The sequence below is a fragment of the Numida meleagris genome, unplaced genomic scaffold, assembly GCF_002078875.1.
Source record: "Numida meleagris isolate 19003 breed g44 Domestic line unplaced genomic scaffold, NumMel1.0 unplaced_Scaffold239, whole genome shotgun sequence".
In the NCBI taxonomy this organism is placed as follows: Eukaryota; Metazoa; Chordata; class Aves; order Galliformes; family Numididae; genus Numida; species Numida meleagris.
Window position 1 is genome coordinate 445882 of NW_018364192.1, and position 27978 is coordinate 473859.

Below are 27978 nucleotides of genomic sequence, written 5' to 3' on the forward strand. Positions count from 1 at the left end.
TCAGAGGAGTGTTTTTGAGCAAAATGCAGGACAACAGGGAATGTAGGGCTCACACACCTCCAGACAGCAGTCTCCAAAAAGGGACTGCCTGGGAGAGACTGCCGTTGCTTGACCACCAGAACACCCTTGCTTTTCCATGTATCTGTTATCGTAAGGGCAATTTCATACACTAACCACCACGATCCCTTGCCGTCTTTTAAATCTGTACCAGCGTTCAGCCTAACTCTACTGGCACAGAGGACACAGCATATTAGTTTATGAAATGTTATTAAAGATGAGTGTTACATTAAAATCACAGTGAACTGTTGCTCCCTCTTGACAGAAGCGTGGTGTAAGGTGATGCCAACCTTGTTTCAGCCCAACTGCAATGACACATTCGTCTTTTAAAATGATTTAAATTTTGTCATCTTACATGGGCCTCATCCTTATTGCTCCAGTTCACACATCATAGAATCATAGAATGGCCTGGGTTGAAAAGGATCTCAAAGATCATCTCGTTTCAACCCCCCTGCTGTGTGCAGGCTTGCCAACCACTAGACCAGGCTGCCCAGAGCCACGTCCAGCCTGGCCTTGAAATTGATGTCTTCTTTTTGAGCACAACATGACTACAGAATTAGAGAATGAGAAACAGAGAAAGTAAATCCTGGCAGCCTTCTGCAGTCAACACTAGCAATTTTAGTGCATTAAATCCTAGTATTGCTGTGTATTTATTCAGCACGGCCACCAGGCTTCATTTCAAAGGCTTTGAGTACAGAGGGCAGTCCCTATAGATGTGTCAGATATGTAACACATTGTGTAGAAGCAAGACGTATTTGAATGAGACAAAGGAACATTGTTAATGTATTATTTGTAGAAGCTCTCTGCTCAGTGAGGGAGCACATTCTAAATGGTACCATTTAAAAAGTAGACAGTGATTGTATTTGGTAGCTTCATACCATCTTGCATGTGTTGTAATGCTACCATCTATTTAGAAGACAGATCTGATAGATCTTCTGAGTGTAAACTTTCAAGCTCCTGAAAAGAAAAGAAATTGCAATAATTATCCATAAAAGCGTAGTAGAATTTTTTTCCATTGGTTCTATTAAAATGTAATTAGTGCCTGTGTAACTGCCAAAAAACGGCAATTAATGTTGCTGCGAAAGAGAACACTGGCACTTAATCTGGTTAGTGAAAACCTCTAATGCACTAATGCTATCTGTCTATCTGCCTATCTGAGGAACTCACACGGCCCCCGTTAACACTATATATAGGTATTTTACCATCTTCAGGGTAATTATTTTTAAAGCACTCCGGTGAGGTCACGGAACATGTAGTCAAACCAAGTGCACAGATGAGGAGCTGAGTTTGGGCTATAATGTTAGACAGCATTTCATTTTCCAAATCCTTTGTCAGGAGGTCTTTCCAGGTGCGCTACATTTTTAAATAAAACCTACAACTAGGTCAACCAAGAAAAAATAATTAACTTCTGGGTTTCATTTCAAATATTAAACCCATTTTACATATTAAAATGGTTTTCAAAAAGTACCTACAACACTCTAAAGGCTGAACCAGGACTTGTTTTGGAATGCTTGCTGCATATAAAACTAATTCTCCTTCAGCTATTACAACTGCATAGACTGTCTTTTTACACCTGAACAGATGTATATTCAATAGGAGGACAGCAGTGGTGGAACAAGGAAGTTAAAGAATTGACTGTGAGCACACCAGGCCTCCATGACTGCCACAGTGATCATCTAGAGTTGACTGGAAGTTCAGAAAGAAACCAGATTAAAAAAGAAAAAACAGTAAGAGAGAGCATCTGTATTTGTGCGCAGTTGTGCGTAGAGAAAGAACAGACAGCAATTCACTCAACTCATTATTATGCCAAATGCTGTTTTGCTTTAAAAGTCTAAACTTGAACTGCTTGGTCACTGCATCCCAGGCTGCCCCCAGCCTTCACATCCCCAGCCAGTCCTTCTTTATTTCTAAGTACGAGGTCCAACAGCACAACTCTCCTCACTGGCTCCTCCACCACCTCCATCAGACAGTTACCATCAACACCACGCAGGAACTTCCTGGGCTGGGTGTGCCTAGGAGTGTTGCTTTTCCATCAAATATCAGGTTGAAAGTGCTTCATGAGAACCAGTGCCTGTGAGGCTACTTCCAGCTGTGTGTAAGAAGGCCTCATCAGCTTCCTCCTCCTGATCAGGCAGCCCGTAGTAAACACCCACAACAGGGTCACGCATATTGTCCTGCCTCTTAATTCTCACCCAAAAGCTCTCCGTTCATTCATCACCCATCCCTAGGTAGAGCTCAATATACATCCCAGTTGTTCTCTCACAAAAAGAGCACTCTACTGCCTTGTCTTGCTGGCCTGGCTTTCCTAAACTGTACATGGCCATCCATGACAGCATTCCTGTCACGTGAGCTGTCCCTCCACATCTTTGAGATGACAAGGAATCACGGGCCCGCAACTGCACACAGTTAGCTAGTGTTTTTTTTTTAACTTCCCATTCTGTGTGTGTTGGTATTCAGGCACTTGAGAGAAGAAAACAGAGCAGAAGACGCAGGTTTCCCTAGAGGAAAGGGGTATGTATTGCAAGGGGGAACCCCCATAGCAATACATACCCTTGAGGTGTCTGGCCTTCTAGCTCTTGTCATGGGGGGCAGCTAAGGAACGTTAATCACTATTCTGGTTGGCCTGGATAATTTCCCAGTCATTTGCAATGGCATGAGCATGGCTACTGTAGACCATGCCCTCAAGCCCTTCAGTTTAACGCTTGTCTGGGAGCCCCTGGCAGCTGCAGTGTCTCTCTTCTCACCCTCTGGTCTCTGACTTCAGGATCTCTCTCATACATCATGATCCCCCATGGTGCTGCAGAACACACCTGCACTGGAGCTGATCACCTCAGAGAATGAAAGAGAACAACACCCTTGATGGATTTACTTAATTAAAATTCCAGTGAAAAAAATATAACAGTTCTGTTTTCTGTGTGTTTTCGAAACCCTGTCTTATGAAATGTATATGCTGTGCTCGGGACCAACCACAATGAGGGAATAAAAGATTCCCTTTGAGGGTCAGAGTACCTTAAAAAGTTATCATCGATTAAAGTTAACACGGGAAAAAAAAGGGCACATTTCTTCAAGTGCATGACTAATTTTTTCAGTGGAAAGAATTTAGATTATCTTTGAGCAATAAGATAAAATAGGATTGAGATTTAAGCATCACCTCAACAGTACAAATCAGCCGATTTAGACCATTTAAAATTGATGTCCACAGTTACTTTAAATGATCGTAATTGAAAATATTTCCATAAATCGGTGAGATTCCGCCAACTCTGAAATACCTTTAAATAACTAGCTGCGTATATCTGATGCCTTTGTGATCAGAGAGCATTATGTGAGCACTAGAAGATCCTTCTACAAAAGATAGTGCAGAATCATGTGAACACAGAATAAGGAAAATACAAGGCCAAAATCTCTTCCTGGATATACAGTCAGCTTTTCGGTGATATTTTCTCCTTTGATGCATGCAGATTATGACAGTTGTTCAGCCAAAAACAGTTTACAGACAGACACACTGTTCTACTTCCCCACAACTCAGACAGTCAATTTTAGCTAGCTGTTGATTCATTTTAGACTCACAGAATCCGGAGCAATCCCAGGTATTTATACAAACTGGGGGAAGAACTCCTCGAGAGCAGTCCTGCAGAGGGGGACTTGGAGGTCCTGGTAGGCAAGAAGCTAGACATGAGCCAGCAGTGTGCGCTGGCAGCCCAGAAGGCCAACTATGTTCTGGGCTGCATTAAAAGAGGAGCGGCCAGCAGGGAGAGGGAGGTGGTGGTCCCCCTCTACTCGGCTCTTGTAAGGCCCCATCTAGAGTACTGCGTCCAGGCCTGGGGCCCCCAGCACAAGAAGGACGTGGAGCTCTTGGAATGAGTTCAGAGGAGGCCACCAAGATGATCAGAGGCTGGAGCACCTCTCCTATGAGGAAAGGTTGAGGGAACTGGGCTTGTTCAGTTTGGAGAAGGCTCCTGGGAGACCTCACTGTGGCCTTCCAATACCTGAAGGGAGCGTATAAACAGGAGGAGGAATGATTGTTCACGAGGGTGGATAGCGACAGGACAAGGGGGAATGGTTTTAAACTGAGACGGGGGAGGTTTAGGTTGGATATTAGGAGGAATTTTTTCACACAGAGGGTGGTGACGCTGGAACAGGTTGCCCAGGGTGGTTGTGGATGCCCCGTCCCTGGAGGCGTTCAAGGCCAGGCTGGACATGGTTCTGGGCAGCCTGGTCTAGTGGTTGGCGACCCTGCACTTGGCAGGGGGGGTTGAAACTCGATGATCTTTGAGGTCCTTTTCAACCCAGGCCATGCTATGATTCTGTGATTCTATGAATCTTTAGAGTTGGAAGGGATCTTTAAAGGTCATCTAGTCCAACCCCTTGCAATAAGCAGGGACACCTACAGCTCAAACAGCTGCCCAGGAACGGTGCATACACCACATCTCTGGGCAACCTGTGCCAGTGCCTCACTGCCCTCACTGTAAAAGACTTTTACCTTACATCCAACCTAAATCTATCCTCTTTCGATCTGAAACCATTTCCCCTTGTCCTATCACCACAGACCCTGCTAAAGAGTCCGTCCTCTTCTTTCTTACAGCCGCCCTTTAGTTACTGACAGGCCGCTCTCAGGTCTCCGAAGCCTTCCCTTCTCCAGGCTGCACAGCCCCAGCTCTCTCAGACTGTCCTCATAGGGAAGGTGTTCCAACAGCTCCATGTCTTTCTTGTGCTGAGCACTCCACGTCTGGACTCAGTGCTCCAGATCAGGCAGATGGGCAGGATCACATCTCTCATCCTGCTGGCCACGCTGCTATGGATGTAGTCCAGGATACGGTTGGCTTTCTGGGCTGCGAGGGCACAGTGCTGAGGGCTAGGGTTAGGGTTACGGTTAAGGTTAGGGTTAGGGTTAGGGTTAGGGTTAAGGTTAGGGTTAGGGTTAGGGTTAAGGTTAGGGTTAGGGTTAGGGTTAGGGTTAGGGTTAGGGTTAAGGTTAAGGTTAAGGTGAGGGTTAGGGTGAGAGTTAGGGTGAGGGTGAGGGTGAGGGTGACGGTGAGGGTGCACTCAACCCCACTGTCAATGTCGTTGATGAAGATTTTAAAGAGTATTGGTCCAAGCACTGACCCCTTGGGGACACCACTCGTCACCGATCTCCATCCAGACACTGAGCAATTTTACATAAACCATCTCAGAACTTACTACTTTAATGCCCCATTTTAGTCAGTGATTCCTTTTTAGATGTTGGTTTCAATACAAATTATGCAGTAACTAGTTCAGTGAAGGAGTTTCAAAAATACTCTGACTCTATGTCTGTGCCTCTAACACATAGTCTCATGATGCTGTATGAAATCAGTAGTATCAAAACTGTACCCACCTTGCAGCTGTGTATTCCTTATTTTCTGGTATCTGACTTGAAACACTCTTGAAGATCTTATGTGCCAAAGACAAAGCAATTACAGCTTATGTCAGTGGAGCTATGAAATGTTCAGTACTCTGAAAAATGAGGTCAGTAGTGTTTCACATTTGGTGCCCTTCAGTCTTATATCTGTGAACTGGAGGTATTGCCTCCTCACTGCTCGACGATGTATTGTGAAAATAAATTTGTTAAATACATATGATGATGATGCTTATCACCACCTAACCCAATCAAAAATCCCTGAACATTATGCAGTGTAGAAGGCATGGGCTACTACACCAAGTAATTATAAATCCACATACAGCAAGCATGAGCCATCATCAAACACTGTCACTTAGGCATGGTCTCACAGAAAAAAAGTAAGGGAATGCAAATGAAAACTGCATCAAATCCAATAAAACCATTTTGAAGATAAACTCCTTTTTTTTTTTTTTAAATAATGTTTCATCTCCTAGTTTAAAAGCAAACCAAAAGGGAAAACATAAATTTCATTTGGTACCATGCTGATAGCTGAGTCACACAGATCAATAAGATCTGTTACAGCAGGGAATAAGAAAATTGACAGCCATAATATGTAGGACCTGACACAGCAGCTGGACCCTTTACTAGATGGTTTTGCATGTTTACTGATAGGAAAGGAGATGCAGAGATCCTGGGAGCTTTTTCACTCTGTGCTTAAAGAAAAGTGACATTAGTACATGATTCTACCCAATCCTCTCCAACTTGACATCACCCTTCCAGACATCTTTGACGACACCAAGCTGGGAGGGAGTGCTGATCTGCCAGAGGGTAGAAAGGCTCTACAGAGGGACCTGGATAGACTGGAACGTTGGGCCAATGTGAACTGTATGAGTTTCAATAGGGCCAAGTGTCAGGTCCTGCATTTTGGTCACAACAACCCCAGGCAACCCTACAGGCTTGGGGAGGAGTGGCTGGAAAGCTGCCTGACGGAAAGGGACCTTGGTGTGCTGATGGACAGTCGGCTGAATATGAGCCAGCAGTGTGCCCAGGTGGCCAAGAAGGCCAATGGCATCCTGGCTTGGATCAGGAATGGGGTGGTGAGCAGGACTAGGGAAGCCATCCTGCGCCTGTACTCGGCATTGGTGAGGCCCCACCTCAAGTACTGTGTTCAGTTTGGGGCACCTCAGTACAGAAAGGACATGGAGGTGCTGGAGCAGGTCCAAAGAATGGCAACAAATCTTGTGAAAGGCTTGGAGAATATGCCCTGTGAGGAGAGACTGAAGGAACTGGGGCTGTTTAGTGTGGAGAAGAGGAGGCTGAGGGGAGACCTCATTGCTCTCTTCCAATACCTGAAAGGTGATTGCAGTGAGAGCAGGGCTGGTCTCTTCTCAGTGGTGACAGGACAAGGGGAAATGACCTCAAGTTGCACCAGGGGAGGTTTAAGTTGGATATCAGGAAAAACTTCTTTCCAGAAAGGGTTGTTAAGCACTGGAACAGGCTCCCCAGGGAGGTGGTTGAGTCACCATCCCTGAATATGTTTAAAAACCGTTTGGATGTGGTGCTCGGGGACATGATTTAGTGGTGGGTTGTTAGAGTTAGGGGGGTATGGTTAGGTTGCAGTTGGACTTGATGATCTTGAAGGTCTTTTCCAACCTGAGCAATTCTATGAGACTACCTCAAACATGCACCTGGCTGGTCACAGCCTTATCAGACTCTCAGTTTTTCATTTATGGCTATTTTCCCATTCCCTCATGCCAAGCTTTCCTTGGTCATGTCATCCAGGCTTCCATGATAAAAAATACAGGATACACTTCTTAACAAGAACAAATAAAGGAAAGGCCAAAATAGCTTTCACGCCTGATCTAAACAATGAATTTTTCCTACACTTATTGATCTGAATAATACGAACCACTTAGTCCAAAATAAAGCTTGAAAAAAGTACAAGTGTGATGCAGAACTCAGCAAGGAAAATTTCTCTCTGAACTATTTGGCCTTAGCAAAAATGTTACAACCTACCAAAGATGGTATTTTCTAATGGGAAGCACCTGGCAATCTAGTAAAATATTATACTATCTCAAGTGAAGACAAGTTAAAAATAAGTCAGCAAAGGCAAGTATATTCTTTAAAATACCATCTTATACTCTTGCGACTGTATGCAGCCATTTTGAACAGTGCTCCTTTCACATAAGTATACACTATAGCAAACCAGTCCTTCAGACACTGTTTTACTTCACTAACAAAAGTATGTGACTGCACACACAGACAGATATTTAATGTTACTCCCTCGCACGTAAATTGCTATCTTGAGCTACTAGCCCTCTTGCTTTTATCTTAGTATAACATTCCTCAGAGCCTGAAAAACATTACCAGAAGTCTACTGACAGAAGAGAAGGGAGAGAAAAAAATCTGCAGGAGATGACATCCCAAGTCTGCCAGGGTGTTACTCCAGCCATAGTCTCTCAAAATATGAAACCTCACCTTTTCTAATCAAGAAAGTCAAGAAGCATTAAGCAAGTTCACTCCTCTGCTGAGGGAAATACATGCTTGCCACCAGACAAACTAGGCCAGGGCACCTAAAATTAGTTAAATAGGAGCATCACTCTGTTTTAAAACAAGAAGAGAATTTAAGTGATGTAAACAGCTTTTGTTTCCTTTACAATATGATAATACTGGAAAAAAGGAAAAAAAGGAAAGGATCTTTTGAAATATGGTTTTGGAAAATAAGTTCTCAGAAAATTGAAAAAGTAGAGCTAAAATATATGAAAGATTTGAAAGGTGAACTTCAAGCAAAACAGGGACAGGAAGGTTTTATTTCCTCAAAAGAAGGAAGAGTCTAAGTTGATAAAGAAATCTAACCCTTGTTATTAATGTACAAAAGAATAAGTTCAAGCAGAAGAAGAGATATTCAAGAACAATCTCTGATGAGTGCCAAAGCTGGAAAAAAAATAAACTGAGTAGGAAAGAAAAAGACAAAACAGGAAAAAAAAAAATCATTAGGCGTTACATCAGTTTTTACAAAATAATCTTCCAATGGGAAGAGCAGCAGGAAACAAAAGCAAAAAAAAACCCAAGAGGTGCTCCGAAAGTAATGCCTCCAATTTTATTATGTTGGCCCACAACATCAGAGGCGGATGTTGGTGGTATGGCAGTAGAGACTGAATCTTCCCGCTGATATACCATTCCATGTTGTGGCCATGCGACAGATGGCAGCAGAGGGACAGTCTGACTGAATGGTGTCTGACATGGAAGTGTGTGCAAAGCAAAGGTGTGAAACTGAATTTCTCCGTGCGGAAAAAATGGCACCCATTGACATTCACTGATGCTTGGTGACCGAACTGTTGAGGTGAGCGCAGTGAGGTGGTGGGTGGTGCATTTCAGGAGAGGTGACAGTGATGTGAAAGACAAGCCATGTTCCAGACGGCCATGCACAGCAGCCACATTATGAAACAAAGAGTGTCTCAATCAGCTCACCCAAGGCAATTCGCAGATTACAACCAGGAAAATGTGTATGGAGCTGAATATCACTTTCAATGTGTTTCAACGTTGAAATATCTCAAAATTTGTGGGTCCCAAGAATGTTCACAGAGGAACAAAAAGAACACTCTATGCCAGTTTGTCAAGACTTATTGAACAAATACAAGGCTGAAATTCACAGTTTTCTGGATCACATCATTACCGGAGATGAGATGTGGTGACATCACCATGAGCTGGAGTCAAAACAGCAGTCCATGGAGTGGCAATGTGTTAATTCTTCATTAAAGAAAAAGTTCAAGATGTAGTCCTCAGCCAGTAAAGTGATGCACACACTTTTGGGATAGGAAAGGGATGATCCTTCTGGAGTTCCTGGAGACCACACAAACCATCAACTCTGACCATTGCATTGAGACACTATCTAAGCTGAAGGCTCCAGCTTCCAGAGTCAGGACAGAGAAGAAAAGCTTTCTCCTGCAACACGATAACGCCAGGCCCCATACCAGTTTGAAGGCTGTGGGGCACACTGCCAATGTTGTCTCACTGTCCTACTACACCCGTTGTTTAGTTGGGACTTGGCACCTTCTGACTTCCATCTGTTTGGGATGATGAAAGATGGACTGTGTGGGAAATGTTTTCCTAGCAACAACACTGTCACAGCAGCTGTCAAACAGTGGTCTCTTCCACTGGTGTAGATTTTTAGGAGTGCAGCATGCAGGCTCTTGTTCATTGCTGGTGAAAATGCAGTTACTGCTGGTGACTGTGTTGAAAAACAGTGCTTTGGAGCTGGCAATTTGCATTATCAAATAGCATTATTGTGCTCTTTTATCTGTTGTAGCTTTCACGGAAAAAAAAAAAAAAAAGGGTGGACATTAATTTCAGAGCAATCTACATAGATATACTTAAAATGGAGTTAGATAAACTGCAAGCAATACTATGTGATCTGCCTGCAACAGAATGATCCTATATTCAGAGACTGTTCTTAAACAAAATATAGACCACCATGGAAAGTCATGACACTTTAGATAATATGATAAACTGAGTTTATGGCTCCAACTTCATCTCACTGTTCTTGTCAAGCAATGTCTTTTTTTCCCTCATCTGCCTTCTTTGCTGTCAGCATCCCTCTCTCTTCTGCCTTTCTTTCTTCCTACATTTTATGAGTCCTTCATTCTATCTCAGCAGTTCAAGCACCTCAGACATGCGGACCAAGAAGGAACAAAATTCACAAATAATTCTTGTTCCTACTCTTCACAGTTATGGTAATTTTCACTACATATGTTCAGGAATGAGTCTTGTTAAGCAAAGCAAGCACAAGCAATAGAGCCCCAAAAGCAGTGTGCAAATCCAGCTGATAATACTGCGTCAACGTGCGTTCGGACATACTTGTAGAATAACACTGCAGAACCTTAATAGAAGAGAGCTGTTTAAATCTTGCTGAATTTAATGCAATGTCTGCCTTCTCATTTAGGAAAGTGGACCATTCACTTGCAAAATTTCATTCCCCAGAAATGTACACATTGCAATTTCTTTTCCAATAACATGCATAGTGCAGTGATTCAGCGGACCACACAACTCATCTTGCAAATACTTCCACTTAGCCCGTGAGTCTCTACAGAGCTTTTACAGTGTCATTATCTCTCAGATATGGTACAGAAATAACTAAGATAATTTGTTCTCATTGGTGTCCTTAAAAACAATCATTCTTTCAGAGAAATCTATTTCTGCAGAGCCAGAAGCAGGATGTGCTTTCTTAACAAAGAAGATGCCTTGTTTATTATTTGCAGCCACTTCCAACAGAGGACATACATGCATGAACTGAAAAATTATATATGGCCTTGTTTGCCTATTGGAGGATTTTTATCCAAATTAAATAGTTTAAGTTCACAAAAAACATTGTTCTGTGCTTCCTAAATCTGTATGACATTGAAGACTCCAAAAACATAACCTTCTATACAAGAAAACTCTAAAGGTCACACATTTGCTACTAATCTATATTAGAGTAAAGTAAGACACTAATAAGGTCTTGTCCTCTGCTAAACCAGTTCACCAAAGTATAAAACAAAGTTCTTCCAAGAACAATTACTTCGTAGCATTGCGAGACTAGTTACTCTACAGAAAGTCAGGTAACAAATAAATCTATTGAAGACAGACATTTAAGACATGTAGTTATATAAAATCTAATTGTTATTTGCTTTTGATCAAGATGTGATTGGAGTAAATTAGCATTCCTGTAACCTGTTTTTTTATGCCTGAGAAACCATACATAGAAGGAAGGCATATCAGATCTGTAATTCACAGTGATAACAATGATGCCTTATTTTTCATCAGTTAAATAAATGAAGCTGAGAAGTACTGAAGTACTGAAGTATTGAAGTACTGAAGTACTTTTCCCAAGTATGAACCTGGGAGAAGTATTTTTCTTGTAAGAACCACCTAGTTATTAGAATAAGAATTTGATTCTTAGAATGTTAAGTTTCAGTAACATTCCCAATTCCCTACAAGCCGTGCCACTTTTACAAAGGGTAGCTATAAAACAAATTAAAATCATTTGAGAAGCTGTCACAAAGCACTATAACATTAATACTATATCAAGAGAAGTGGTGAAAACTAAACAGAAGCATGCTTCCTGTTTAGCAAATGAACCACGAGATCTTCAAAAATATGTTTAAAAAAGGTAAAATCTGTAAGTTTATTATTAACTATTTCTGACCTCAAAACACAAAGTATCAAGAGGGTTGTCTATAACTTTGCTAAAGAAAGAATTTTTCCAAGGGGTTATTTATTAGCTTTTGCTGTTAGTACTCTTCATTGTCTAATGTCTGTTAAACAATCAATCTCTGAAATAATTCTTACTCTAATGCAGCTGTAGGTTTGCAGCCCACTACCAAATTATGGAGGAAATAAATTCCCACGTATGCTACATATTCTGTTGAAGTATTAAAAACACAGTATTCTCTTATTTTTTTATTATTTTTAAGAAACTTGAAGTAAAGATTCAAGATATTAGATAAGTATGCATCTCCTTAAAATAGTACACTGCAGCCATTCTTAAGATGCACGTTTACCACTTGGATTCTATGTGCAAGTCTTACAAATTTGCAACTGATACTAGTTAACAGAAGACTTCAAAGGGCCTTTTAAGGCCTTGTAAGATTTTAAAGGATTGTTTCTCTTGAAGATTTTGAAAGACATTTCCATTTGCTACCGGGCATTTAAATGGAAAATTACTACATATTTCTAGTTTTAATCAGTCTTACACTATGATTCCTTGGTGAACAAAGAACTTAAGCCTTAGACAAAAGACTTATAAAATAACCTCCGTATTGCAATTCTTACTTATTATTATCCTTAAAGTACTATGTTTTACCTTCTCCTGACACAAAGAACACTTTGATCCCTTGAATCAAACACCAGCTTCTCACACATACACTTGGAAACCACCAGAATGGCTGGCGCTGCTTAAGGACAAAAGGACAGTGTCTGAGTTAATATAAGGTGGCACAGCTCTATTAAGGCCAAATTAAGTTTACTCAGTGTAGACCACCTTGGGGACAGGGGAAAAAAAAGTCACTCAAGACAATCTGAAAAAAAAGGAAACAGCCTATGTAAAGTCAGTCTAAAGTGAAAAACTCTCACAGTGCACTGTGCATAGTATTTTTTTCTAGCTTAAAATCCTCAGCACCTAAAAGACTGACTTTTTCCTGCACGAAGCATCCATCCATCCAATTCTACTTTAAAGATTGCTCTGTGTAGCCATACAATAGCTTCGGGTTTCTTGGGTGTGTATTTTTGCTGTGGTTTTTGTTGTGGTTTTTATTTTTGTTTTGTTTTCTGCAGCTATTCTGTCTCATACATCTTTCTCGTACACTACATGTTCTATTTTACTAATCAAACTAAGTTAACATTGCAGCTCAGTCAAATGCCTTCATGGTTACACACAGTATCACACCACTAAAGACACTACTTCTAGATTTATGACAGCTAATGAAAGTAATTGTTGACTGAAGTATTTTCACATGATTTAAAGTGCTTGCAACCCAAGCATAAAAAGTCTATGAAATTTGTTAATAGATGGAATCATATAAGCACTACCTGAAAAATAAGCACATCCAAATCACTTGTCAGCAGGTAACAATAAAAACTAGCAATCTCAAATTCCTCATTCTCTTGCCTCAACACAGTCTGGTGCAATCCAGACTCCCAGTCTGGTCGAAGTACCAATTTTCTGTAAGCCTTATAGGTCCACTGTACCATCTGCACTTGGATTTCAAGCAACAGAAATCACTTCATTGGCTAAGGTAAATATGTTTGTATAGTTTCCTACACTAAATTAAAGATACAAGCTATCAGGCACCATGATCATACACAGGACATTTCTTCATTCAAACGCCATAGCTTCAATGAACCTTTAACTGTCTCATAAAATGATCTTGTCCTTCAAGCAATCAAAATCCAATAAGGCTTGACTGTACCAGTGGTACAGATGGCATTACAGACCAAGCTCCGTAGCACTACAGGAGACCACAATCTCTTGTAAACAGCCCAGTCAAATTGCCTCTGAAACTGTCAGTAAAAACATCAAGACTGCACTCCAGTTGGAAACTGAAAATCATTTATTACACAGAGTAGCACCACAGAATTTTGAGGAAGGATGCGGTGAATTTTAAATATTCTGGATGCTGAAGTAGAATGCTGGAAAACAATATTAGCTGAGTCTACCATTCACTTCAAATTAGAAGACAACAGAGCTTTCTGTTGCTATACTTGATTGGAAACTGAGACAGAAGCAGGACTGCAAAAAACATCTAGGTCCTGCACAGGGTAATCTCCTACTAGCATGCAAAGGATGCATGAGGAGAACTGCTGCGTTACTATGACAAATGCTAGAGTCACCTGAAATTTTTAAGACCAGTGTTAGGATTTTGATATTCCCGAGTCTGTGTTCAAGAACAGACAGACAAGCCTGCTCATTTTTGATATCCCACGTGTGTCACGTCCTGCCTGTAAAGGACCAACATGTCATTCTGATAGCTGATGACAGTGATGTGGATAAAGGGCAGAAGTTGCAGGAACACCAGAAACTGCAATGATGGAAAAGAGAAAAGAGGCTAGTTAAAGAAAATGAAAAGTTCTGTAGAAATGGCAGGACTAGTATGATCCACAGAATTTGAGAAATCAAAGTGAAAATTCACATATGCAGAAGCTGGAGAAGAGGGTCAAAAATAACCTGAATGGCCCACAACGTTTGAGTAATTACATTGGGTTTTTCAAGACTATTTAATCTGGAGGTGGGAGAAAGGACGTATCATAGTTTCATGTAAAGATGTGACAGAGGATTGGCATTCTTGAAAGAGCAGAAGGAGCTGCAGCCCTTACTTCCCTTCATCACTGCCCAGTGATACACACAGCAGCCATATGTATATACATGTATATAGAACCATAGAATCATTAAAGTTGGAAAAGACCTCTAAAATCATCAAGTCCAACCCTCAACCCATAACCACCATGCCCACTAAACCCCATTAAACCACGTCCCTCGGTGCCACATCTCCATGTTTCTTGAACACCTCCAGGGACAGTGACACCACCACTTCACTAGGCAGCCCATTCCAATGCTTGACCACTCTTTATGAGAAGAAATTTTTCCTAGTATCCAACCTGAACCTCCCCTGCTGCAGATTTAGGCCATCCCCTCTCATCCTATTGCTAGTTACCTGGGAGAAAAGGTCAAACCCCACCTCACTACAGCCTCCCTTCAAGTAGTTGTAGAGAACAGCAAGGTTTTACCTGAGCCTCCTCTTCTCCAGATGAAACAATCCCAGTTCTCTCAGCTGTTCCCCATAAGATCTGTGTTCCAGACCCTTCACCAGTTTCACTGCCCATCTCTGGATGCACTCCAGGGCCTCAAAAGTCTTGTAGTGACTGGCCCCAAACTGAACACAGTACTCAAAGTCTCACCAGTGCCAAGTACAGAGGGATGAACACTTCCCTAGTTCTGCTACACTAGTTGTGCTACAGTAGTTCTGACCACACTATTTCTAATACAAGCCAGGATGCCTCAGCCCAGCAATCCAGCCTGTCCAGATCCCTCTGTAAGGCCTTCAAGCAGATCAGGACTTCCTTCCCACCTGGCATCATCTGCAAACTTACTGAGGGTGCACTCAGTGCCCTCATTCAGATCATCAATAAAGACAACAAACCAGAGATGCCAGCATTTCCAGGAGAATACTGTGGGAGGCAGAGTTAAAGTCTTTGCTAGAATCTAGATAGATTTCCCTCATCCACCAGGCAGGCCACTCGGTCATAGAAGGCGATGATCACGTTGGTCTCTTGGTGTCTCCATCCATTGTATCTGTGTATGGAGTCACACTGCAAATTTGTTATTTATTGTTGGCTTTGAAAGCAAGTAAAATGCAGACTCAAATCACAGACGATGGTAAGTGTATAATCATTTACTTCTGCAATTTAAATGAAGAAACAGAGAGCATGTATATCAACTTACTTTAAATTTTCACATTAAGAAATGTTTATTAAGAGAAGCTAAAGTTCAGAGCACAGCATTTTTATTCATTATACATCAGAGTATTTGACGCCGATTTGGAGTACTGTACACAGGTTTAGGCTCCCCAGCACAAGACAGATATGAGCTCACTAAAACAAGTCCAGTAAGAGGTTGGGAAGATGATCAAGGGACTGGTGCATCTAGAACCCGAGAAGAGCTGAGAGAACCATGATTCTTCAGCCTGTACAAAAGAAGGCCTGAGGGAACCTTATTTCGGTATATATAAATAGCTGATGGGAAGGAGCAAGAAGACAAAGTCAGAGTCCTCCTCTGAATGAGAGAAGAACAGGCAACAGGCACACCCTGAAACACACTGTTATTATGAGGGTGATTCAACCCAGGCACAGGCAGCCCACAGAGGTTGTAGAGTCTCCATTGTTGGCAATATTCAACATTTAACCAAAAAGATCCCAAGCAATCTGCTTTAGTTGACTCTAGATTGGCTTGGATGATTTCCAGAGGTCCTCATTCAACATCAACACTCTCCAGTAAATACTGGACTGTATTATTTTAGATGGAACATTACTGCTTCATTAGCATACACACTTATAAGAATTTAGAGAATTAATGCTGTGAACATATTACTTTCACCCATTTCTAGCAGAATGCAAGAATCTCAATGACAAAGCATGCATAAAAAGAATTATTCTGTGTTTTTGTTATGCCACAGTGAAGAAAAAACACTGATTTTTCATAATAATTGTATACAGGCAGGACACTGAGTGACATGGGTGCACACCAATTAACTGTTATGGAGATGCAAGCTCAGCGTGTTTTTGTTAATGTTTTCAGTTTGGGTTTCTTTCCTTAAGTTGCCTGTTTTAATACACTTTCCAATAAAGCCATTTACAATCAAGTATAAGGCATTATTAGATATCAAAACATGACTGTTTTCAATACTTCAAGCACTTAGCTCACTTTCTACACTTCACTGGGAAGGACAAACCTTCCTCCTTACTGGGAAGGTTTGGTCTCCCCATTTAAGTTCAGGAACCCTGCGCAGATAGTCTTACTTTAGCCAAATGATCAACTCCTCACATTGTTTTAGGAAGTATAAAAATTGTCTTCTCTTCCTTACAACAAAAACCACTACAGTGAAAGTAAGGATGTCCTACTCTGCTTCTGCCTTGGAGAAATTCACTGAAAGATCTATGAACACACCGTGCTAAAGAGAAGAACATAATACCATCATGGATGAGCGACTAGGATAATTACTGCAGAGCCGTCCGAAAAGACTCGAGGAGAAAAAAAAATGAAAGGTGTTTCAACATTGGACAATTTTTCAGATTACTGATTAAAAAAAAAACTACAATGAAATCTGGAAGGGATTCAACACCAGTGCCCTCAGTCTTCATGATGCAAAGTGGCACATGCTGCACGAAACAATGGATGGATGAGTTTGTTAACCTTTAAAGACATACGAACATACCATTATTTTTGCGAAAGCAGCAACTGACAGTACTGCTTCTATAATTTCTTGTCACTACTGCAATCAGCTGTAGTACTGTAATTTCAGACTCAACAGGAACGCCAACAGCTCAGCCACCCACCTGCCCCAACCTAAGCATCCAGTGTGTGCACAGCAGCCACAGGTCTGCTAAAGGATTTTCTCAGCCCTTTCTCAAGTAGCAGAATAACACAAAGACCCATGCATGTACAGGTAACACAGCTGGTATTATCTTCACCGTACCTGCTGCTGCCACAGGTTATTTGACAAGGACAGCAGCACATACGCAAAATATAATGCTCTGTCTGTCTCACTACAATAATCCCCATGAATATTTCAGTATGGGAACATCCAAACAGGATATGCATGAGTTACTTGTGAGGTCTCTCATCATTCACTTTGCTTTCCTTCCAAAGAACAAAGCTAGCATAGCGAGAAGACTATAAGCCACCAACATTTTGTAGTAGTAAATGAAATGAAAACTAGAAGGGGACAGTGATGCAGTTCACAAAGATATTGTGAATTAGGCACTAAGGGAAAGTACTCTTCAAACTGAAGGACACGCACTTCTCCCCCACCTCCCCCCAAAGGAGTATAAATTTGTTGAGCATAAACTGACTGGGAGCAATAACTTGGCTGTAAGCTCTTGACTCAGAAGTGGGAAGAGTGTTCCAGAACTTATTCCAGCATATGAGTAATGGGAACAGAAGTCCTGTTTCATTTTCAGAGGGAAATGGCAAAAGTCTCCAAGACGTCAATGATAGTACTCAACCAAATCACCACTGCTGCATGACACATTTATATAGATATTTGTGGCAGCAACTGTTTCCTCTGAATTCTGAACTTTTAATAGAAATGGAGAAGCCTGAAAGTAAATTCTGCTTCTCCAAAACTTGTTTTTGTTCCTGCTGAGGTCAGTGTCAAAAGCCTGACTGCAATAGACTGGAGCTCTTGCCTCACTACTTTTGTTTTCTGTATCGTGGTCAGTAGTGCACAGACTGGGTAAAGTTCATAATTCAGCACAAAGATACATGTTTTCACTGTGGTACTGTTTTTATTTGAAAACTGAATTTATATATGCTCTATTTAGCTCATGGTTGCACAATACCCATTACTATCAGGAGCTTAGTATTGCATAAAGGGAACGAAGTAGCTGACATGAGTGTTTAGGAAAACAAAACAGCTAGCACAAATTGACAGCATGCCCTCTGTCAAGCCTCTTGATATTAATAAGCAGTGCTCTATATTTATGCTGGCTATTCCTTTCATTGTGTTACACAATAGCATATTGGTAGCTTTGATTACAGACACAAAGCAACTTCACCTAGTGCCAAATCTTGTCAGCTCCTGACAAGCTTAAAACACTTTTTAAGTTAGATAGTTACCTCTTAGCGCTATTAACTTTATCGATATCAGTTGTGTAAGAATTTTATGTAAAAAAGCCTGTGCTCCTTTATTTTGTATAACTGCAGAAATGCTTTTGTAGACCACAAGAAATAAAAGGAAAGGAAAATCATGATTCATTTACCTGCAGTGAGTATTTATGGCCCTATCTGGACCCCTGGGCAGATCACAGCAAAGCTGTGTGCAGTGCTTCCTTTACGTAATGAATCTTACTCTGCACTTACAATAAACATCCAGGTAGGGTTCGTGGCTGCATCTGTCACCAAAGACTGCAATGAGAAATCAGAAAAAAGAGTCTGCTGCTGAAAAGAGAAGCAAGGTTTGGAATGGGCAATGCCGAAGGACAGAAGGTGCCTTGGTTCTGGTCTATCAACCAGACCACAACCCCAGCTACAGCCACGGAAATACTAAGAGAGCTTCAGTGTCTTCCACATGCCCTCCTGACCAGATCCACACGTACAGAGCATGTATCTGCTGGAGGAGGACCCACTGCAAAGGGAACACTTAGAAGTGCCGGCATCAAGAAACTGTATTTAAGAAGGGCATTCTAATAGTAGGAAGAAACACGCTTAACAACCTCTGCCTTCAGCTGCCACTACCTAGCAAAAGAGGCAGCAGCACCACGACACCTGGAGGAAGCTCAAAGAAGAGACAAAGCAGGGATGAGCCTGAGAAGAAGGAAGGGATTGAAGCATTTTGCCATTGCTCTGCCTACCCCCAGGCATCTATGCACTATATTCCCTACCCAGGGGTAACTCCTCCCACTTCATGCTGCAAGATGAACCCAACACCTTTTTCGTATCGCTGCTTGTATTTCTGCCTGCACATCAGAGATGCTGAGATAGGATTGACTGTCACTGCTCTAAGCCTCTTGCTGGATGCACTCTGCAGGCTTTCTGGATTCCTGAAGAACATGCAACAACCTGAACTGCCTTACTGCCATTCGTATCATCAGCTGAAACTAGAAAGGAATGGAAAACACTGGTGTAATGTGCTCAGTACAGGCCAGATGCAGAACCGCAGATCTTGCAGAGGTAGGTATTACCTACACCTCCAAACACCTAAAAACATCATGACTGGCCTGATTATGGAAACAGGTCATCTACCCCTTTGACAAACTTTGTGTGTCTTTCTGGTTTTGTTTTTCATCGGCTTAGTTCCATCACCATTTGGAGAACACTGTCTGTTAAGTCATGCCCAAGTTTTATATATCGCATATTTATGGCAAATAAAAGCAGCAGTTAAGCGAGGGAGGATTATTCATTCATTCCTTCAGCAAGACATTTTGGAAGGATTTAGAGCTGAGGAGGTAGCCTAGGAGAGACTGGAAATTTACTGATGTGTGTGCAATGCCTGTTCGGGCTTCTGTTTCTCCTGAACCTCCATTTTAGATTATCCTAAACATTGTCAACAGCTACAGAGCTGCTTCCCTTTGATGAAAGACTGGAGGACATTTAACCACTTAAAAGCTATGCAAATGTTTCACACATAACTTCCAGAAATTTGCTTTGCATTGTGGGTTTTTATTACAATGAGAAGCATTTATCAAATTATTTAGGGAATATTTCCTTAATGTAAGCAAACAAGTACAAGGCTCCAGAAAGGTCTAACATTATAAAACGTGAAAGCAGCAAAGACTTAAAAATGACGATCTCCCTGCCCTGCCATCCAAGTACACAAGCACAGCCCTGCACATAAGGCGTCTCAAGTCAGTCAAGAGAACCAGGGCTACACTGTGCATTCTGCATTCCAAATACTTCAGCTAGCACAGCCCTGCAGTTTCCCATAGAGCTCATCACCTCATTACATAGGTAGTTGACGGATAAATTTCACTTTCAAAGCAACACTTAATAACAATCATCTTTCTAAACCTACTGGAGAGAAAAAGAGGTCTTATATCCAATACTCTGGGGAAGGTTTCACCAACTTAATTTTGCAATAGCCTGGACTAATGGAATATTCAGAGTTACTCAATCCTCTGGCACTCCTTTGATTTTTCTTTGGAATATTCATCAAATAATGGCTACTCAAATCCATTTGGAATAGCAATTCCTTTCAGCACAAAACCACATCTCATTTGTTGGTACGCACACACACAGAGCTTGTTTTTAGCAAGAAGACACAAGTGGCTGAGCCCCTCGCTATCTGCACCCTAGGGAGGAGCACAGCCCATAGGTGAACTCAGGCTTTGTGCTCGGATCACTGCACCCAACGTGCTTCTCAGTCACCCCTTCCCCAGCCCCAGGCTCTGTGCTCCCCTCGGACCTAAGCAGATAAGGGGAGAAGGGAGAGATGTTCCTCTTGCAAGAGACAGAAGCTCCTGGCACATGCTTGTTTCAATACACACGGTTTGTCTGTTTTTACAGCAAACGTACAAACTTCAGAGTCTGGGTTGAACAGCCCGTCTTCTTCCTAATTTCTCACCTGCTTGCCTCTGTTTAAACACAAAAGCTGTCACAGCAGCCATTAGAAGAGGCTTTGGAACAAAGGATGGACAGAAAAACATTAATGTTAGTCAACTATAACAAGCTAAAGGCATGAACATTTAGCATTCAGCATGTCTGGTAAGCCAAACCAAAAAACTGTCCACTTAGAAGCAAGGAAACCACAATATTTGACAGTGCTTTTAATGTAAAACTTTAGAAAGGAATGCTGAAAGATACTATGAGAGGACATCCAGTCTGTCTCAATACCGGAGCTGCTACAATAAGAGCTAGGTAATAAATAAGTAAACAATTGGTAATTAAGAGTAACAAGGAGGTAGACATAAACAGAAAAAAAAAAACCCAGTGTTCTATAAGTGACAAATTTTCAGCATTAAGAGTAAACATTACCACAACTGAACAAAAAAAAAAAAAAGACAGTGAAAAAGATAACCCTCATAACCCACCACTAATGCAGAATGTAAGTCCTTTTTATTGTAGCAGTAATATGAACAGAATGAAAGACTGTTTTCAGAATGCTACACTCCCAATGGAGGGGAAAAAAAAGAAAGAAAGAAAGAAAGAAACAACAGAAAAAGGAGCACAAAAGTCTGACTGCAGCAAACAGGCAGCGAAGATGAAGAGTAGTCAAAACATTTTCAGAAAAACACAATCTGGAGTGAAACTGGAAAGCGCAAACTTACACCCCCCGGTTTTACCACTGTGCATGGTCCTACGGGAAGGAAACACCGACCAAGGACAGATAGAAACACTTCTGAGCATAATACACCAAAACGGACCTGTTGGACCATACGTGCTTCAATCTGCCCGTGCATCCCACCACCCATAAGCAAGCATGATTATTACTTCATAAGATCAGTTGTCTGACTTTCACATTAAAAGCTATACATTGCAGACGCATCAGGAGGCCTTGCACAGATTTTAGCTCCGACTGCAAAAGCCAAACAACTCGAAGTGCTCATATGGCAAACTTCTGCCTGCTTTTCAAAAGGAATGCTACGCAAAGCACGTTTAACACAATTATAATGCTGCAAAAAAAGCAGATAACTGCATAGCAAACCCTCATTTGACAGAGTATCATAGATATCATCTTTATAAGATATTTAAAGAGAAACATTACTCAGGAGCTCATGTGTGATTATGAACAGGAGTTCGCTACCCTTTTAAAAAATACATTTGCTCTCAAAACAGGTGTTTTTGGCAATCCTATCACCCTTCAGTGTGTACACCACACTTAGTTACAGCACCATTCTCCTACCACTTCCTTTTTGCATTTCACTTCTATTTGGGAAAAGTTCTACACAAGCCATTTCCCCACCAAGCTGATTTAAATCCCATTCTCTTTGGGAGACACAGCCAACTAGAGCAGACCCGTTTGCTTAGATAAAACGTGCCACAGTAAATGATGGCACACAATCTCCACCAACAGAGATCTTGTCTGCTCACTAGAAGAAAGCTGGGAGTATGTTGTGCAGAGAATTATTTACATTCACAGGACATCCTTTCCAGGTCCTGAAAAATGTGCTTCTGCACCAACAGGAGCCAGTTTGCTCTATCAGTCTCTGAACGTTTGCAGAGCAGTCCTACAAACAGTGTTTGCTTCCACTTTTAAAATATCTAAACCAAAACAAAAGAAGCACGGACAGTTGCATTTTAAGGAAGGGAGAGATTGTGTTTTCTTAAAATGTGGAGTTGCGGGTGCAATGCCCAGCAGCCGTGAGCAGTGCGTTGATGCACACATCAACCTCATACAAAGCACTGGGTGAATCTCAGACTGCCTAGGATGGGAAAAGCCTGTTGTATAAAACTTGTTGGCGGTGTTGTTAAAATAGAAAAGTAATATTTGATAGCAAAAGACACAGCCTCTTATAAATGTCAAATCCAGGATTATAAAGCAATGCACTGAGATCCTGGATTTGAACTCGGAGCATAATCCAACCATCTGTCGACCAGTTGTGTTGCGAAATCAAGATAACAAACAGGAGTTTTTCTTCAGCTACAGCGCTTCCCAGCTCCCGCAGTCACCGCGCTCCGCCTGCAGATTAACGGAACAGAGGTGACACCCGGCACCGGCAATAGGACAGCGAAGGCAATCCTGCCCGGCCTCGGAGCAGCCTGGAGGGGCAGGTAGGCAAGCTCCGTCCGCCGCGCCGCTGCGCCAAGCGGGGAAGGGACTCGCGTCCGGACGCCGGGACCCCCAGCCCTCACCAGCACCCGAGGGGGAGAGAGGCGGGGAGCCCCGAGGATGCTGCCCGGCCGCGGAACCGCAGGGTGAGACCGTCGGCGCCGCCGGGCTCCAGTCGCTCCGTCCGTCCCGGAGCGCTGCGCGCCGCAGGCAGACGCAGCCCCCCGCCTCGGGGCACGGCCCCGCGCGCAGCCCGGCCACCAGTTGCTGGGACCACCGCGCCGAAGTGGTGGTAGGAGCGCAGGCGGCAGCGGAGCCCCGATAGGAGCCGGCGGGGATGCTCGACCCCAGGGGGCATACCGGGGGCCGGCCGCGAAGCTCCCCGCTCCCGGCGTTTCTCACCTCCTTAAGTTCCTTGGCCACGTCTTTCAGGTCCCCCAGGACTAATTCCAAATCCTCCACGATTATCTTGATCTGCTCCTTCACCTTCGCTTTGGAGGCTGCCGGCGGCCCCTCGGACGGCGACGAGGAGGAGGATGCGGTCCCTTTGGACTGGGCGGACATCCTTCGGGGCAAGCCGGCGCGGCCAGGGGCTGGGCACGCAAGTCAGGCGAGCCGCCCGACCGCGTCCCTCCGCTTCCCAAAGCTGCCGCAGCCGCCGCCGCCGCCGCCCGCCCGCCCGCGCATCGCGCTCCGCCGGGGGCGCCGCGCTGCGCCGCTCTCCGCCGGGCGGCCGCGCTGTGCAGCTGCCATCGGCTCCCGGGAGCGGCGCGGGGCTCAGCTGCAACCCGCCGCGCCTGCGCCTCGCCCCTCCCGCGCCGCCGCCCGCCGCCCGGACCCGGCCCCGCTCGCTCCGCTCCGAGCCCGGAGAGGGAGCGGGGGAGGAGCGCTCACCGCGTCACCCCCTCCGCGTCTCCCCCTCCGCGCTCCCGGCGCGGGAGAGGCTGCCGGCTCCTCCGGAAGAGGCGCTCCTTCCCCCGTCACTGCCCGGAGTGCGCCTGGCTGCATCAGCCGGAGGACGCGGGGAGCGCGCTCCGGAGCAGCTGGAAAGAAGCGTCCGTCCGGAGCAGAGCCCGGCGTGGAAGCTGTTCTCGTCCGAGGGGACAGTGGTAGAGCCGGGTTCTGGTGCGGAAAGTCAGCGCTCGGCGCTGCCGGCCACGCTCCGCTCCTCTGGGAGGAGGCCGCGCTGGCTCCCGCTAGGTTGGACGGTGCCGCTGTGAGGGAGAGTGTAAGAAGGAAAGTGTTTGTGCGTGCCAGCTGTTGGTAAAAGTTTCTCACAAGTCTGTTCCCGCCTCTGCTTACTGCCCAACAAGCGCACGGGAGGCTGTGTCTTAATCGAAAAGTGAAGGTTCTTCGTTTCATCCGATAGAAATAAAAGCGCACGTGCACCAGTAGAGCTTGGTGGGGTGCTGCCCGACTCTGCCTGGCTCTGAAGCAGAGCCCCGCGCTGCTGATGAGCACACGCTCATTCCAGCAACACTTGGAGATGAGTGTAGGGCACGAGGATGCGGCTGCCGGGCATCCCTCACCCCGGGGGCTTTTCTTCTGACTGTGAACAGGGGGCAGGGGTTGTGCTGGGTGCCTGTACCTCCCGCTGGCTGCGAGCGGCACGGGGAGGGCACGCAGCCGAGCCCAGCTCCAGCTGCGACTGACTGGTGCTGTAAATGCTCTGAGGGTTTCAAGCTGGGAAGCAGAACCCTCGCCCCGAGCAGTGTGTCTGCACGTGGTGTAAAGTCTCACGTGGTGGCAAGCAGTTTGCTTCTGAGAAGGGTGCGGGACCGGGATGTGAATAGACAGGTTGACAGCACACTTCTGGTTGTCTTTCTTTAGTTATCTTTCCATTTTTTACCACTACAAACCTGCAGGGTTTGGCTGAAATCATTTGTTAGTGAGCATACACTTACATATTTTTTCCTTCGGTGCCTCTCAGAACTTTCAAACAATTTCAAGGAGGCCTTTTCCAGAAGAGCCCACGTCCTTCCTCTTGGCTTTCCTCATGTCTCCTGACAGATTATTTTCATCTCACCAAAGCAGAAGCTCTTCTAACACTGATGTTTAAAAGCATCCCTGCTAGTTATTTTTGCTTAGCAGTTTCTGTATGAGCAACGGCATCATATGATTTTTGAAGTAATGCAGTCTGAATCCCGAGGCAAGTCACTGCCAAGCGGGGAAGAACGCAATGCACGAGTTGTTGAGTAAGTTTGAAGTTATTAATGTGTTTGACTGCTATTCATCAATGATATTTTTTGAACGGGTACAAATAAAATAAGTGAATAAATAGTTACGATAAGCTATTCGTGAAACTATCCATGTAGAAGCCAGCACGTGCCCAATTTATAATTACTGAAAGCAGCCCATTTTCTGACAGAAATTAAGGATACTGCATAGCAGAATGCTGTGTACACCTCTACATAGCATAGCTGAAATACTTAAGGGGTGTTTTCTACTACATTTCTGTAGAAATCACCAACATTGTCACAAAATCACTGCTAGATTTCCTACAAACCCTCTAATTGTTTTCTAATCTAGAACAGTCATGATTAGCCCTACTTTGCTAACAGTGACCTACTGTTTTCTTCTTGGTGTAAAAAGTCTTGGCACCTCCTACTGCTAAATACTTTCATGAGAGACAATTGATTCCCGTTCTATCTTGTTAGTTGAAGTCATGACAAGACTTTACCCATATCTCTCTAATTTCATCAAGCTATAAAGGGGGAGAACCCATTTGTATTTCTGGAGTGACAGGGGGATCCAAAGAGTTGAGTGCATTGGAGGCCAAAGAGAGCCTAAGCAGAAATGAGTGGCAAAAGCACCCCACTGTGACTGGCTCAGGGGCTCTGTGCATCCCTGGTGTAGATTATGTCAGGAGAGGTACTTCAAGGACCCAAAAGGGTATTGGTGGGCTTTCAGTGTATCTGCCTTTGGGATGGAGGACATTAAGCAGCTGTCTGCGTTGCCTGGTCTCTGAGAAGAACCTTTTGTGGTGGGATTGCTAAGAGTAGAAGAACAGCAGGTCCCAAATGCTACTACAGTGTTGCACCAGCAGCAATATCACACCATCCAGGACTCCCTAATTCCCATCCATCAGTTGATTCAGCAACCGCAGGACCAAGAATCAGTAAGGCTCACTCACCCTTCAGTAGTCCCATATGGTCTGTGCAAAAGTCCAGTGGAAAGTGGGGGATAACAGTGGGCTACCGTGGCCTGAATGAAGTCACACCACTGCTAAGCTCTGCTGTGCCAGACATGCTAGAATTTCAATAGGAACTTGAATCAGAAGCAGCCAAATGATATGCCACAACTGACATCACCAATGTGTTTTTCTCAGTCCCTCTGGCAGCAGAGCGCAGGCCCCAGTTTGGTTTTACTTGGATGGGCATCCAGTACACCTGGAATTTACTGCCCAGGGGTGGAAACACAGCCCTGCCATTTGTCATGGGCTGATCCAGGGTGTGCTGGAACAGAGAAGCTCCTGAACACCTGTGATGCATTGACAACATTATTGTGTGGGGAACACGGCAGAAGAAGCTTTTGAGAAAGGGAAGAAAGTAATTCAAATCCCTCTAAAAACCAGTTTTGCCATAAATCAGAGGTCAAGGGATTTGCACAGGAGATCCAGTTCTTTGGAATAAAATGGCAAAATCGACGTCATCAGATCCCTATGGATGTGAACAATACAGTAACTGCTATGTCTCCACCAACTAGTAAAAAGTGAAGGCCATCCAGCTGGCTTCAGACATTGCTGAACAAGAGAAGTGGCCAGTGCTCTACCTCTACAGTGGTAGCTGAGAGGTGCCAAATGCCCTATGGGGCTGGTTACAGCAATGCAAGCAGAACAACTGGCAGTGCAGCAGCAAACCCATCCGGGCTGCTGCATTTTGGAAAGATATTGCTGTCCAAGTAGAGAGCATGGCTGTGTCATGATATGTCCTGTAAATTCTCATGTACCCAAGGGTCTTGCTGCTGAAGAACATCAAAACAACCAGCAGGTGGACTGAGCTGCTAGGAATGAAATGGCTCAAGTAGACATGGACTAGCAACATTAGGGTGAGTTATTTCTAGCTCGGTGGGCCCATGACACCTCAGGCTGTCAGGGAAGAGAAGCAACATACAGATGGACTTGGGATCAAGGGGTGGACTTTACTATGGATGATATTGCACAGATTATCTATGAATGTGAAATGTGTGGTTGTTAAGCAAGCCAAGCAGACAAAAACTCTTTGGTATGGAGGACGATGGCTGAAATATAAATACAGAGATGCCTGGCAGGTGGATTATACCACATTCCCTCAGACTCACCATGACAAATGCCACGTGCTTACAATGGTGGAAGCAACCACCAGATGGCTGGAAGTATATCCTGTGCCCCATGCCACTGCCCGAGATACTATCCTGGGTCTTGAAAACAAGACTTGTGGCCAAATGGCACCCCAGAAAGAACTGAGTCAGACATGAGACTCATTTCCAAAACAGTCTCATAACCACCTGGGCCAAAGAGCACAGCACTGAGTGGGTATATCACAACCCCTATCATGCACCAACCTCTGGAAAAATCAAAGTAAAATCAAAAAAATCAAAGTCTGTAAAGACTACAGTGAGAGCAATGGGCGCTGGGACATTCAAACACTGGGGCACGCATTTAGCAGAAGCCACTTGGTTAGTCCACGCTCATGGATCTACCCACTGAGCCGATCCTTCCTAGTCAAACCTTCTGCGTACCATAGGAGAGGATGAAGTCCCAGTGGTGCACATAAAAAACATTCTGGGCAAGACAGTCTGGGTTATTCCTGCCTTAGGCAAAGGCAAGCCTATTCATGGGATTGCTTTTGCTCAGGGACCTAGGTGCACATGGTGGGTAATGCAGAAGGATGGAGATGTCCGTTGTGTACCTCAAGGTGATTTGATGCTGGGTGAGAGCAGCCAATAATTTTAAATGTATGGTGTTAAATTACTACATAATACTGTGCGTTATCATTATTATGGTCTTTATATGTCTTGTTAACAGCATTGCAGTAAGAACTACCTAGGTTAAAGAAGAATAACCTGATGAAATTAGAACTAGCTTCTTCATGCAGTAAGCCAACACTGTGACTCATCCCTTTGGCACTG

The 27978-nt window shown here is 43.8% G+C and overlaps 1 protein-coding gene across 7 annotated transcripts in view; it reads right to left on the reverse strand.

Moving 5' to 3' along the window:
* PRR16 (proline rich 16) overlaps positions 1-23571 on the reverse strand; it is a 150995-nt gene extending 127424 nt beyond the window's left edge. For all 7 annotated transcript variants that reach the window (XM_021382406.1, XM_021382405.1, XM_021382402.1 and 4 more), the window contains exon 1: positions 23272-23571. In XM_021382406.1, the coding sequence (XP_021238081.1) occupies positions 23272-23433 (162 nt within the window). In that variant the 5' untranslated portion in view covers positions 23434-23571. The remainder of the gene's footprint in view (positions 1-23271) is intronic.
* Between the last annotated feature and the right edge of the window lie 4407 nt (positions 23572-27978).